General features: G+C 39.0%; 1 protein-coding gene across 5 annotated transcripts; it reads left to right on the top strand.

Annotated features, from left to right (window-relative positions):
* The first annotated feature begins 355 nt into the window (after positions 1 to 355).
* On the top strand, positions 356 to 9,990 carry tcea3 (transcription elongation factor A (SII), 3). Of its 5 annotated transcripts, XM_078253310.1 has the most exons (19): positions 356 to 629; positions 832 to 917; positions 1,409 to 1,471; positions 1,594 to 1,699; positions 1,820 to 1,910; positions 4,414 to 4,482; positions 4,592 to 4,696; positions 4,835 to 4,903; positions 5,867 to 5,926; positions 6,067 to 6,138; positions 6,256 to 6,324; positions 6,420 to 6,482; positions 6,559 to 6,633; positions 7,457 to 7,617; positions 7,814 to 7,875; positions 8,007 to 8,156; positions 8,268 to 8,414; positions 9,195 to 9,266; positions 9,373 to 9,990. In XM_078253310.1, the coding sequence occupies exons 3-19, from the start codon at positions 1,418 to 1,420 to the stop codon at positions 9,379 to 9,381; spliced, it is 1,434 nt and encodes a 477-aa protein (XP_078109436.1). In that variant the 5' UTR covers positions 356 to 629; positions 832 to 917; positions 1,409 to 1,417; the 3' UTR covers positions 9,382 to 9,990. The 5 variants fall into 5 exon arrangements, with proteins under 5 accessions (XP_078109436.1, XP_078109435.1, XP_078109437.1 ...); XM_078253309.1 differs by lacking the exon at positions 832 to 917 and having other exon boundaries at positions 359 to 629; XM_078253311.1 differs by lacking the exons at positions 832 to 917; positions 4,414 to 4,482; positions 4,592 to 4,696 and having other exon boundaries at positions 367 to 629.
* The last annotated feature ends 5,065 nt before the right edge of the window (positions 9,991 to 15,055 follow it).

The raw sequence follows: 15,055 nt of genomic DNA, 5'->3' as shown, positions 1-15,055 counted from the left end.
GCCTGATGTTTTCCACACATCTGCACACAGACTACAAACTTCAATGGCTTAAAAAAAGATTTGATACATCTTTGTTATCTATAGTGCTGAAGCTGTGAGTGAGGTACTAAACATGTAGTACTGTAGGACTGTGATCCAGTGTCAGGCTGAACTTTGGCACAGCTGCAACTGGCACTGGTGTGCAAATAACTGGTGATATGATGCAGCCAAAACACAGAGCAATACATACGACAGAATATAGAGACAATAAGAGTTATGAGTACAAACGAGGAAGTACTGAAATAGCTGACACTTTGAAATAACTTTAAACGAATCACCTTGAGAATTAGATTTTTGTGCTGTGCCATGTGTCCACTTCACCCCCTATATTTAGTTGTTGTCATTTGTCGTGCAGGTCAGCTGGGATCCTGCAGCAGGACACGCCTCTGGGCTGAATGGAGCTCGCGCCGTGCGAAAAGTCCGACTTGCAGCGGATCCAAGATTGTCTTGACCAGATTTTACGGATTTTAACAAGGATCTAATCGATATTATTGAGTCTTTATAGTCGAGTAAATGCAGCGATGACGCGGGAGGAAGATCTCATTCGGATTGCAAAAAAACTGGACAAGATGGTGTCTCGAAATAACACGGTGAGACCGTATTTTGACACCCACAGGTGGCGTGTTGTCCTGCCACCTCGTGCAGTGTGTGCAGAAGGGCCGTAAATGTCTCTTCTTAAAAGGATCCTCCAGATTTACGATGACAATAAGTTTGATTTCGTCTGAATCGGTGTATTGGAAAAGTGTGCACATTTGTAATATGAGCATGACTGTACTGTTAAATGGTCAACAGGTGTTTGGCGCGGGTTTCCAGACATTTCGCTCGCAGTCGACCCAGAGTGTGCAGCGCTATTTGGGTCAACTTTAGTCGACTCGTTGGCAAGTTTTTGCAAAGTTTTTTGTGGTTTCGTTATTGAACGGGAACTAATGCAACAAAGTAAACAACATGGCTTGTGGGCAAGGTCGAGTGTGTGTATATGTTTGTGTGTGTGTTGTGACAGGACGTAGTTTCATGGCGTTCTTGCACAGCTGTAAACGACAATGCAGTAGTCAATAAAAACTGAAAAAACTATGATTTCTAGAATAAAGCAAACAATCACAGAAATTCTCATGTAATGCCTGTTCTGAGATATTTTTTGAATTTATGGAATCAATATGTATTTGTCTAAAAGAATGACGGAAATCTAAAAATACAGAAGTGAAACTGTAACTGCTCACTTATCAGTTTGTGGTTTCTTTTTTTAGTTTTTTTAAAAATATTTTCATTTGCGATCAAATCAGCATTTTTCATTATATTTCTAAACAAACATTCAAGATTTATAAATTAAAAGTCTAAATGAAGTTGTCCGTTGACTCTGTTGTGTGTGCAGGAGGGCGCCATGGACCTGCTGAGGGAACTGAAAGGTTTCAATATGACACTCAAACTTCTCCAGGTTGGTATACTGTCCAGTGTATAGTTTATACTGGAGTACAATTAACTCATTCTTAGTCATACACCACCAAGACAAACAGCATGGTTTTTAAAGCTCACAGTGTACATTTTTGATCGTTTTAGGAAACGAGGATCGGCATGTCTGTGAACGGTATTAGGAAGCACTGCACAGACGAGGAAGTCATTGCCTTGGCAAAGATCCTCATAAAAGACTGGAAAAGACTTCTGGGTACTTGATTTTGATACATTGATTCACTGAGCAGTTAAATAGTTGTTTGTGCAATAAATACATCCATGAAGTGAATGATTTGCTGATATGATTCCCCCTTCCACGCAAACGCTCACACAGACTCTGAGAAACCATCTGAAATGAAGAACGGTTTGGATTCCAGTAAAACAGCCGTGTCTCCAAACAGCTCCCCCTCTGAGACACAAAGCAGGTCAGTACTTTAACAGCTGCCCCACAGAAACTCCACAGCTGACATGATGTTTAACACAGAAGCAGAGGCTATATGAAGCAAATGGAGTGGTGAATGTGACCTAACTGCTTTAATTTAATCTAAAATGACATGGAATTGAGATGGAAATGCAGATGTTCGGTGGAATGGTGAGATGTTTGTCATATACACGTCACATCGCGCTACACCAGACCTATAGTTTTTGTACATGTTTATGTATTATGACCGTTGTCCAAACTACTGCATGTGTATACCAATTAACCTGCCTTGAAAAATAGCTGAGCCTCAGCAGCTCTGTCAAAAAGCAATTAAGAAATTAAAAGCTGAAAAAAGTGTCAGTAGTTACACTGTAGCAGCTTATCCAGGAGTAAATCAGTATGTAAAGACATTTGTTGTTTGTTTGCCATGGAAGCTTTTAAATTACTCTATTTTCCGGTAGAGTTTTCTACCCGCTGACAGCTGTAAGTGAATTTACGTCATTTAAGTGTCCAGACAAAGAACCAAGGACAGTGCTTTAGAATTAGAATTCAAAAGAATAAAAAAAAAATAAAAAAAAATAAAAGAAGCCTCATTTTATGTCAGATTTTCTAGCAGCACACCATCAAATGTATCTATCTGTTCTAACAGGTAAGGGATAATGTAGAGCGAGCCAGTCATTATTGCGAATTGAAGGGGTTCAGTTTGCAATAATGACCTGCCTGCTCTGCCGCTTAGTACACAGCTACTTACTAAAGATATCAATAATTTGACCCAAAAATGTTAATTTAAAAATGATTTTATTGATTTAAAAATGGTCCTCCAGAGAACTGTGTCCATAGCAGCGGTCTGTTATTTATAGTCGCAGTCTGCCTTTAAGAAATAACAGACTGTAGAATGCCGTAATTGACCAATCAGTATTGTTTTTTTTGAGTGTGTAAAAAGATCAATTATAAATAATGGTTCTTGTACTAATGTGCTTGCTTGGATATTTCTGTGGTTAGACCATGACATTAGAAAGGAACCTTAAAGTCTGGGCACAAGTGATGATGGATGCTTCTGTTACTGAAGCTGTAATTTGGTCAAGCTAGTCATGTTTGCAAGTGCAAATCTTGGACATTTCTAAAAAAGGCTTTGAAAGTCGTGATGTCCTATTTGTTTTTGCATGACGTTTTCATCTAAAACACTGGATTCTCTTCTAATGCCCCATTCTGACCGGAATATGTTCTGTGGGGGGGGGGGTAATTACAACATTACCTATGCTGGTCAGAGATTTTAATACCACAAATTAGTTTGACACCCCAAATTACTTGATGAACCTTTGTTTCTGTTAGTCACAGGAGACTTGACGTCAAACCGAAACATGACTCAGATCCTGACAAAAAACACCCCGATAAAAACCGGAAAGGAAAACATAATAATGAACACTTAAACAAAAAGAGACACGCAGATGACCCAAGTGATGAAAAGCACCCGGAGGAGCCCCAAAATGAGAAACATCCCCAAGAAATCAGAAAAGAGGAGCATTTAGAAGAACCCAAAAAACGACACGTGGAATTGAATAACAAGAAACAGAAGCATTTACAAGACCTGCAGAGTGAGAAACACAGACCAGAACCGAGAAAAGAAAGACCGTTAGGAGAGCCAAAGAAGATGAGACACATGGAAGAAGTCAAAAAGGAAAAATACCCAGAGGAGCCCAAGAAGCACAGCTACACAGATGACATGAAGAAGGATAAACAAAGAGAAGAAAGCAGACATGAGAGGCCAATAAAATCACCGCAACGAGAGAGACCGCCAACTGAACCCCAGAGAGAGAAACCTGCCTTTCACAAATCAATATTTGAAAGGTGAGACGGAGGTGGCTCAAAACTGATTACTACACATCAAAACATGCAACAGAGCTTCAGATTGAATTATTTATTTCAGGAAAGGAGTGATGGACAGCAGTGTTCTGTATCCCACCCGGTTCCCCTCTCCTCCTCGATCTGCTCGGCCTCCTCTCTCGGTCAAACGCCCCTCTGTGGACCTGAAAAAAGACAGGTCAGGACTGTTACATTGCCTGATATGAAGAGCATGATGGACTGAAATATTACTGCATGCCCTAACTGTTTCTGATTCACTCATTAGCCGTGACATTTGTTCCTACAGTTTTATAACCAGACTCATGGCCTTACAGGATCCCCACTGTGCATGGTGCATGCTGTGATGGGTCAGTCAGGTGTGGCTTTATTAAAAAGATTTTGTATTTAGCTCGAACAGCATCGGGGACTCTTGAGTTCTGACCTGTACTGTTGTGACATTTGTTCAGAAAGGACAGTAAAGACCCTTCCTCCCGACATCCTCTTCCTCATGCTCCTCAACCGGCCTCTCCGCCGGCTAGGCGACATTCACTGGAAGTAAAGAAAGAGAGGTCAGGCGTACTTCGGTGCATGTTTGAGTGCGTTTAGTGAAGAGAAGAGTGAGATTTTTGTGGAAACATTAAACAAATGTAAATTTTTTACATTAGGAAACTTACACCGGACCCAAATGCTCCATTTGCTCCTCTTCCTCTTCACCTTCATCCTCCTCCACCCAGGTCAGGGTCTGCATGCCCACTGCAATGCCTCACATTCATATTTGCTGATAATAATCCACTCTCATCATAAAGTGACTCAGATCAGCTCAAAAGGTTTTGTTTCATTTAGAAAAGAGCCTCCTGACCCCAATGCTCCTCTTCCTCCACTTCCTCTTCACCTGCATCCCCCACCTGCTCAACCGAAGCGTCCCTCACTGGACGGGAAAAAAGAGAGGTCTGGTACAGATCGAGTTCTCATTACAGGCCACATGTAGTCACTGCCTTGAAGTATCTGGGAGGATTGTTTTGAAGAAATAACCTGTGACCTGTGAGTTTTCTTCTCTGCATTAAGTCCTTGTGTTGTTTGCTACAGCAAAAAGGAGTCGTCAGACTATAAACCTCTTCCACAGAAGAAGACGTCAGATCACATGAAGAAAGACAGGTCCGGGATCTGGGAATTATTCTGTCTCTCATTCATCCTTGAAAAAAATACTTTGCTGTTATATATATATATATATATATATATATATAGTACATGACGGTAATGCAGTGTGTAGTGCTGTTATGAGAGTTGTATCGGTGATAAAGCCTTTTTCTTTTTACGTGGCTACAAAGGAAATAAAGAATAAAAAATGTTGTGAAGTTAATTGAACACATTTGTCCATATAACGGGTAGATTGATGGCATTTCAAAGGATATACTGTCTAAGGTTTACAGATTTAAGGTTTATACTTTTCCACTATTTTACTATTATTCTCCCATCCTGATATAGTAGGAAATCATTCACATCTTTAATTAAACCTACATTGTGTAATTTGTGGAGTTGATTCTTAGCAAAACCCCCTTTGTTCTTTCACAAATATGTGCTCATTCATGTGTAATTACTTCCACCAACTAATCAAAGTATTCTCGTAAGCATAGAATCTGCCATTCAGAATCATTCAGAATACATACGAGCGAGTCGCTCGAATGACGGCTGCCATGTAGTGCCTCCGTCTTTAAAATACCTTTGCCAAAGAGGGACATACCTCTGCCTTTCACGCTTTTAGATTCAGTGGCACCGTGACGAATGCCAGCCGGGAGGGAAAAAGAGAATTAAAACGACAATGCGACAGGCAGAGCAACAAGAGTTAATATTGGAGTGGCTAGAACAGCTGCGTGTAAACGATGGAGATACTAAGAGCTAATTTCGGGTTCGGCCACCGTAGGAGTTAAAACATGCTCGGAATGGGAAGGGTTAGAAAGTAATATTCAGTTGGTTATCATATACAATTTCTCCGCTAGATGAAGGAGAAATTCTTACACAATGTAGCTTTAAAGCTGGTGTACAGTAACTTACTGTAAAAAGAACAAAGAGTCTAGAAGGAGATATTTTGTTGGTACAAAGACTGTTTTCTTTTTGCAGGAAAGACTCATCGGATAGCAAAGTGCCTAAAAAACACTCCGATGAAGCCAAGAGAGAAAGGTTGGCCAGTCACGATTGTGAAAATGCTTGTTAAGCTGTGAAACATGGTGGTTGTGTGTTTTTTTTCTGTTTTCAATGCATACTTTTACTGTCTGCGAGTGGATTTGTTCGAGAATCAAACAAATGTTTCCTTTTGTCAGGAAAGATTCATCTGACTCTAAACCACCACTTCCCAAAAGTCCCAGTTTGGATGTCAAAAAGGAAAAACACAGGTGTGCAGGAGCAGGAAAATAAATTCCCCTGGACATTGCATCTGAATTTATGCTGCTTCCGACATAATGTGTATTTGATTGGTGTCGGTGTCACAACTCTATCTCTTTTGTTTTCAGGAAGGACTCCTGCGACTCAAAGCCTGGCCAACCTGTTAAACGTCAATCAGTTGACTTCAAACCTGACAGGTAGGACTTGTATCCACTTCTCATACTTGGAAATGAAAGAGAACTAAACATTGTAAATAAATCCAAATTTACTAAAAGTGCATTACTCACTGTAGGCGGGAATCCATCGATTCAAAGAAATACAGCCCACCCCCAGCAAAGAAGCTAACAGTTGAAAGGTAAATGATTTGTTTAGTTTCACAAGTTTGTTTCAGTGGAAAGCATGACGATGATGCTGTTGACTTTATATTACAGAAGAGAGTCTCATGGCTCTAAGACTTCTCAGCCTGGACCTCCACAGAGGAAGCCCTCTACTGACGGTATTGAAAGGTATTTCTTTATTTAAACAATATTCAAGTCATTGTAGTTTGAGTATTACAATGTATTCTGATGATACTCAATCTGGCTTAGGTACACTCATTTTAAGTAAGGAGGGCCATTTTATGAAATATAAGATTAATGATAATGGACTGGATGTTGCTATTTGGCACAGATAATTATCCTAACACTCTGCAGGTTCCCCTCAGCTCGGCTAAGGAACGTTTTTAGCATTTCAGTTATTCTTTTGGTTTCATAGCCTGCAACTGTACTGTTTGGTTTAGTCTCATGGCTCTCATCAGCCTGGTTTCCAGCAACATCCAGATGTTTTTAGTGATAAACTCACCAAAGAATTCACAGTACGCTGCAATATGTTTTAGGAGAGGAAAACAGAGCTAAAACCGAGGGAATATTGGTCTCACATTCTGCAGGTACAGGTGGCCAAAAACACAAAATCCAAGTCAATGCTTTTGTTATTACTGCTGGATGTGTAAATCGGCAATTGTTTGCTAACACGTTAGCCATGTCCTCTTTATAAGGTGATAATATGTCAGTGTGTTCCGCTTTCCCCAAATGGACAAAAATAATAATTATGGCTGCTTGCCAGTGATGAATGGGATTCAGTTGACATGTGGAAAGGGCCTCATCTTTGTCCTTTACATATATTTAGTAAGATGTAATGTCACAAAAGGTTTGAAAAATGCAATGCTTCAGAAAAGAATCACTCGTTCAAATCCCAGGCTCAGTTTGGACGCCTCTCTTTCCATTCTAATCAGGCCAAATCCACCAGATGTGATGCTTCACACACTTTGCTTTGATGTCTCCTTTTCTGCAGGAAGGGCAAAATTGATACCCCTAAAACTCCCACCACCCCGACCAGCCCTATGTCACCCAGCTTCAGTTCTGCCGGGGGTCCGCTATCCCCTCACCTCGCTACCGGAGACTCCGTCAGAGACAAGTGCATTGAGATGTTGGCAGCTGCCTTGCGCACAAACAGTGAGGCTGATAGTACACTTAACCACAGAGAGTACACACTACAGCAGCTCATGTGCTCTAAATATGCTGACAAAGTAACATACAAAAACAGCTCTGGATAGTGGAACGTAGCAGCCATATACTGCATAAGGAATACACACAAATCTCACTAGTGTGCAGTTTATTAACATGATTTCTTTTTTACTGGTCTTCACAGACGACTTCAAGGATTTTGGAACTAACTGTGACAGCATGGCTGCAGAGATTGAAGATCATATCCTTCAATTTAGCTGATTATTTGCTGTCGTGATTGGTTTGACTAATCAGCAATTCATTCACTGATTATCCAAATGGAAGGTATCCCATTTGAAACCATTACTATGTCCCTTGACTGCCCAGTCGCACATATCTACCAGGAGACAAAGGCCACTGATATGAAATACAAAAACAGAGTCCGCAGTCGCATCAGCAACCTGAAGGACCCAAAGAACCCTGGGCTACGCAGAAACGTCCTCGCAGGAAGCATTGACTTGAGCCGCATCGCCAGCATGTCTGCTGAGGTACAGAACGCTGCAACGGCACACTAAGCCATTGATGAACTCCTTTCATGGTGAATAGATTTGTTTTTATGTCCCTCTGCTCCATTTTATCACATCTCTGTCTTTATGCAGGAGATGGCCAGTGACGAGTTGAGAAAGCTGAGGAACGTTCTCACCCAGGAGGCCATCAGGGAGCACCAAATGGCCAAAACTGGTGGCACCACCACCGACCTGCTGCAGTGCGGCAAGTGCAGGAAGAAGAACTGTACCTACAACCAGGTAAACAGGCACTCTACATGCACATGCAGACACACGCACAAACAATCACAAACTTACTTATTTCACATGTACAACCTCTCGCTATGTTGTTACAGTAAACCTCACTTTAAGTTATTTTAGCTCTAATGGGACTTTTAGAGGCAGAGACAGGCAGAGACAGGTGTGTGTGTGTGTGTGTGTGTGTGTGTGTGTGTGTGTGTGTATGTGTGTGTGTTTTTTATTTTTTTTATTTTAATCTTGCAACTTAGTGTTGATGTGGCGTTTTAACAAAGAAAAATAAATCATTAGAGAAAGGGAAAAAGTATGTTTAAAGTATTTCATACAAAGTAGTAAGAGGGGTTGTGTGCAGAAGTCAATGAAGGGGGAAGAAAACCAAAGGAAGGTTACATTGTGGGGGTGTATGAAATAAACGTGTATTTATTTTGAACTTCCCTTGAAAAACAGTGTGATTCCCTGACCTTTTCATAGAGGGTTTTTTTCCAGTGATATTTTGCGTGTATGTTCAGTTATGAGAAGCAGGTGGATGCAGTAATTATCTCTTTGTCTGAGTTCAAAAGCTGTTTTTATAAATGTTTTAGTATCAGATATCAAAGGAATGGATGTCTGGTAACCTGTCTGTAATGTTGATTTTTTTATTCCATTAAGAATCAAGTAATTAGGAGTAAGTGATTGTGTTTGAATTTTATTCAATGTTCATGCATACAAAAACTACTGTGTGTGTGTGTGTGTGTCTGTGTGTGTGTGTGTGTGTGTGTGCGCGTGTGCGCGTGCGTGTTTTAGGTGCAGACACGCAGTGCTGATGAGCCAATGACCACATTTGTACTGTGTAATGAGTGTGGTAACCGATGGAAGGTAGGTTTTTTCCCCGACATTTGTTTTAAGTACTCATATCTTTTGTACTTACAATTAATTAATAAAAACAAATATATAAATATTTTTCTTTTCTTCTAAATTTCAGTTCTGCTGATGCCTTCCAGATGAGACCAGGTTTTTTTGTCCTGGCATAATGTACTGCATTTATTTTCTATAATTGGGGAGTGTTATAAATTATTGCAGCTAATAAGGTTAACTGATAATAGTGTTCTTACAATTTTTACTTGACATTTTGAGATTTGTAAGCATGAGCTAATAATCAGGGTTTGCTTTATGTGGAATTGAAGACCGAGCATAATTGTCAGTCTGATGACTGTTAACACATCAATAATGATCAAGGTGCTGTCATGATGGAAATACCATCCAATTAATATGCTTTGCATACTACAGCAGTTCACTTTGTATATATCTAATAAAACTGCATAAATCATCAGTACAATGGAATTTTAACAATCAGCCTTATTCAGAGTCACTTCCCATATCATCATCATCATCATCATCATTATCATCATTAATGTCTTGTGGCACAGAATATACTGTTTGCCTTCATGTATGGTTTAGATTTTTTTTGCCATACTAACTGAGGTTTACTAAAGTTCTTTACATTTGTATCAGTATCTAGTTTTTTTTTAATCATTTCAATAAACTCGTAGAGACTGACTAAACTGAAGAAATAAATAAAAACTGAGCATGGGATTTACAATTTGCATTACACAGTACATTACTAATATTCTAAGAGAGCCAAGTTTAAATACATACAATCGACATGCTAATAATTATGAAAACAATCTGTAAATCATTGAACAGATAAATATTCTTTAAAAGAAAGATGTTATTAATGAAAAATGTGGAATTGCATTTGTGTTATTTTCTGTTGCACCACTGAAAACATACAGTAGATGGCAACAAGTCATAATAACTTAAAACACAGGCAGCATCATTTCTAAATATTGAATCTTTTCTTTCAGGTTACTGATCACATGTAAATTAGATGCTTGTTTGTTACTGGTAAAGCCAGAGGAAAGTGCTGCTGAAGATTAACAGGACAATATTAAAGCCAGACAAAACAAATAAATGTCCTAAACATTACTGAATTTGACATACTTGATGAGAAATATGTTTGTGCCTTGAACAATGTGCAAATTATACTCCATCAATTCTGTGTGTCTGAAGATATTGGACTGCATGCAGTACATTTGATATATAAATAATATAAAATGCGGTGGTAATGTGAGAAATATGGTCTGTAGAAATTATAGAAAGGAAAAGCTTCTTGGCCACCCTCTGGCTAAGTATCCACCATCTGGTTTCCTGTGAGTCGAAACCACATTCATTTATTTCTTCTGCATCATTTCACCATTATAAGTCCTCTGCTGTTTTGCATGTAAAGCTCAGAAAGCATCAACACTGACTGTGTAATTCTACACTGGTGTACTGGTGTTATAATCATCATCCCTCTTTTATCCTGGAATCTAAAAGTAAGCAGAAAGATATCACCTGAAATTCAACTTCAAAGTGACACATAAAAACCAAAATTCAATTAACTGGGACTTCTAATTGATCATTTCAAACAAGCAAGTATAAATAAATATATAACTTGCTGTAACAATTTCTTCGTGGATCCTGCAACATAATTCACCATATTTCTCACTTAGTGGCAGCTGCTCTGCTCTGTGACATCTGTGTCCCTAACAGTTGGTGAGAAGAGATATGAGAAAATAAAAGCTGTTGAAACAATAACACTTCTTACTATACCCAAAGTGAATAATGCTCTCAAATAATGGCAACATGCAAATTAAAAATAATTTATACGGTCATAGCAAATTGTCTTTAAATAAAAGTAAATAGATTTAGATATGTAGTTTTGCACATGTTTTATTTCTAGCCAATCTAGGCTTATTATTATAGCCTTAGCTTTTCCAATACACTTCTACTTTTATGCCAATGTTGGACCTTGTAGCTTGGGGGAAATCAATCTGATGGGGTCACTGCAATAGAGATGACATTTTGAAGACCTAAACCTTTAAATTACAACCAGTTATAGAAAAAAACCAAGTCTGCATATTTGTTAAATCCTGGATTTAAATAGACTGGATGTGATGTTAAAGTCTTTTAATTGTGTTTCTTTGCCAAATTTGACCTTTACAAAACTATTTCAAAAACTGTCTGGAATTTGGGATTGAAGATGCAGTTTTGACTCCATCATAAATCAAAATAATGAATTATGTTATAAGAACGTATACTAAATTATGAGGTTATGTTCAGATGCTTATGATAAATTAAGTGTTAATTTAGCTCACCTGTTTATTTTTGACGCAATACTTTAAAGTGATGTGTTGGATTTGCAAGGTACAGTATGTCTGCATCAGGACTGGGTCATTGATGGTTTGCTTTCCGTTTTTCTGACAAGACCTATACATCTATACAGTAAATTTGCGGCTTGACATGCCATGTCAAGTTGATCAAAGACACACTGTGATGTGAACTCAGTATAGATGTTAAAGTCTCTCTCTTGAGAACACGTGCGCCAGTCCATCACTGACAGCCACATACAGGCACCGTCCAATCACGTAACTCCATCTGCTTCAAAACAAACAGACCTCAGGAGTTAAAGTGACTGTCAGTATGAATTCCTTTCACTACACGGCCGAACATTTGGACATAATTACATCTCTGTCAGGCATTGCTGGAATCTTTCCATTAAGTTCACACTATACTCAGTAGTGTGTTAATGGCAGGTTAAATGCTGCTATAATTTTGTCTACTTTGTCTTGAAAACCTGAAAAATTGAAAGTCTTAACAGGCAAGACTCTTTGTGGCTTACACAGCTCATACTGTTGGTATTCATAAAAGCTTATTGCATTGTTGACTTGTGGAAGTCTTTGTCTAAAATGTTTCTCTGCAGTGTTATGATGAGTATGTACCCTCTCAGCCTCCTGTTGTTGTTGCAGCTGCATGCAGCCTCTCTATAAATGGAAATGAATCAGACTTGCATACAGTGTCCCCGACATACAGTATAATCAGTCAGGCGATTAAAAAATACTTAACTTGAACTATAAATTTATAGCTGAATGGTTGAACAGTATACAGGTGTATTGCTGAATATATTTTCTAAAATGAACACACTTTTATGAACAATGGTGGAATCATTTATCTTGTATTTACTTTATTCAGTCACACTCATGTTTTACAATTTGATAGCCGTGCTGGATGCATGTATGCCCGTTTCCTTCTGCTTTCTTTGTGTTGGAATTTTAAACTCCGGTAGATTTATGAGGACTATGGTTAACTGCTCCTCAGATCGCTGCATGGTAAATTGAGACAGCTAGCCAGACTATGTGTCCAATCTGAGTTTTCTCAACAATGTGCTTAGGGAGGCAATCTGACATTCACACGAGGCACAGTGAGTTTCCAAGTGAAGCCATGTCCCTAACTGCCGCACTGCCTCCTGTACTAAATCATACCAGAAATACCAGGAGAAGAACAGAAACAGGCCCTTTTTGGACAGCTAGTGTCCTCACATTTCTTACACAGCACACACCATTCTTACACAGAATGTTCAGCAGGGTGTTATATCTCTCACAGTATTAAACATTAAGCAATGGGAGTTAGGGTTTTTGAGCTAGGAGCAGGACTATCAAAAGTGTGCCAGAGCCTCGTTTCTGTGAGAAGAACTCTCTGAGACAGGAGTCGTCATGGCAACCTTTAAGAGCAATTGGTCATGTGATCTGATCCCTGACGTCCTTCGTCCTCTCAAAAATCACGTCAGGGGTCACCAATTGTTGGCGTATTCTTTGAATTTTTGAGAAAGGAGAGAGGCTTGGTTCCAATGAAGATTTAACAAAAAGATTTAATAACGTAATGACATGACAGAACAGGATTTTATGCTGCAGCGGATTCACATTTAACAGTCTCAAATATTCTTTTGTTCTAATATAGTCGGCACGACAGCAGGGGTTGGCTCCAAGACGGATAGACAAAAGGTTTCTTCCTGCCGTGTGACAAAAGAAGGGCTGCCCCCTCGACCATTTGGAACAAAGACCGTCATGATGTAATTATCTTGAGAAACTTAGGAATCAGTATGAAACAGAAAGACATTGATTGGGTCTAACAGTATTGATACAATCCTTCCGCCTTAACGCAGCTGCAGCGTATATTGTGAATACATTAAAACGTAAAAATGTAAACATTAGCAAACTCATGATTTATACAAGTGATTCATCTTCTTCTCTGACCTCACTATATGACTCTTCATCTAGTTTCAATAGGTGCTATTTCTCTTAGCACAAACTTCCCCTCTTAAGGAACAAATGGTGTAGGTGTTATCCCTCTGTTAACTTCTGGCATGGTGCCTAATTGGGGGCGGGCTGAGGCACAAGTACAGTCTTACATGTGTGTTTTTGCTGAATATCGAACCCAATCAAGCCAAGTATTTATGTCAGTGTATCCTGTCAGTGTTTCTGTTGCGACTGCTTGTCCTGGATTATTATTATCTAAATAGGTAACTAGCTGTGGGTTCTTTCTACCGAGTGGAGTGGTTTTGGTTGTGCTAAACGGTGGGAGGCTTGAACAAAAAAAATTGCGTTATTTTGCGTTTGATGTAACAGCCGGTTTCACTCACAGTGATGAAATGTTTTGTTTTAACACTAAGCTGAAGCAAAAGCAGACATACTTAATTAAATCAGGAGACACACACACACACACACACACACACACACACACACACACACACACACACACACACACACACACACACACATCACATGTCATCAAGTGTGTATGAGGAGGAACCCCAGATTCCGCGACCAAGCAGATATGTCTACGCCTGCAGTGCTACTGACTGCATTCACTGGCACTGCGGCTTTCAACATCTCTGGAAAAACCCTACATTTTAAAATAAGACTAACTCACAACTACGTGCTTGGCATTTCACTTTTAAAATGTAACAATTACCATAGGTAAAATGAGGTTACTATTTTGATGAGTGCATGGATAAATGTATACAAAACTAAGTTCATGACTGAATTAAAATACAATTGATTCTCGCTGCTTTAATATTGTCATTACTGATGTCTTTCCTTTTGTGTACTTTCAGAGATAGAAGATAACTGCCAGGGGGAGCCAGGCATTGTGACAATGACAATGCTATAAACATTATTTATTATAAATAATAAATGTCTATTTTTACATTATTATAAATACATAATTTAACTGTAATTCCTTGTGGTTGAGTTTGTTTTCTCTGAGGTCTCTAACATTTTTCCCACATCATCCCTGGTTTTTAGTAGCCTTTTGCCCGACCTAGACCAATTTTTTTACATTACTTTAGGTGGTACAGTTTTCTCCAGCAGTGCAAAAACATATTCTCAATTTTCAAAGTATGGAAGTATACATTGTGTGAAATAAAAAAAATCAAAAGAAACGGTAAGTGGTACTACGCTGTACTCTGGTCCTGACCTATGCATTTGTGGTGTCTTGTAAGCCCATCCATCCATTCCCTATTGCTATTGTTAAACAATTGTATTCTCTCTCTCTCTCAGTGACAGTGTGACCTATGTACGTCAATACAGCTACTGCTATTAATACTTAGCTAGTGTTATTCGGATGTGCACCAAGTATTAGGCACACTGACAAAATTTCTTGCGGAATTTTCTAGTTTGCTCTTACCATTGTATCGCCGTGTGTACTTCATCCATAGCATTCCCACCAATCGGTCCCAAAACGTCACAGATAGTAAATGAATAAACATATTTGTAAATCTTTATAAT

Source organism: Sander vitreus, chromosome 6 (assembly GCF_031162955.1).
Source record: "Sander vitreus isolate 19-12246 chromosome 6, sanVit1, whole genome shotgun sequence".
NCBI lineage: Eukaryota > Metazoa > Chordata > Actinopteri > Perciformes > Percidae > Sander > Sander vitreus.
This window is presented reverse-complemented; position numbering and strand designations above follow the sequence as displayed.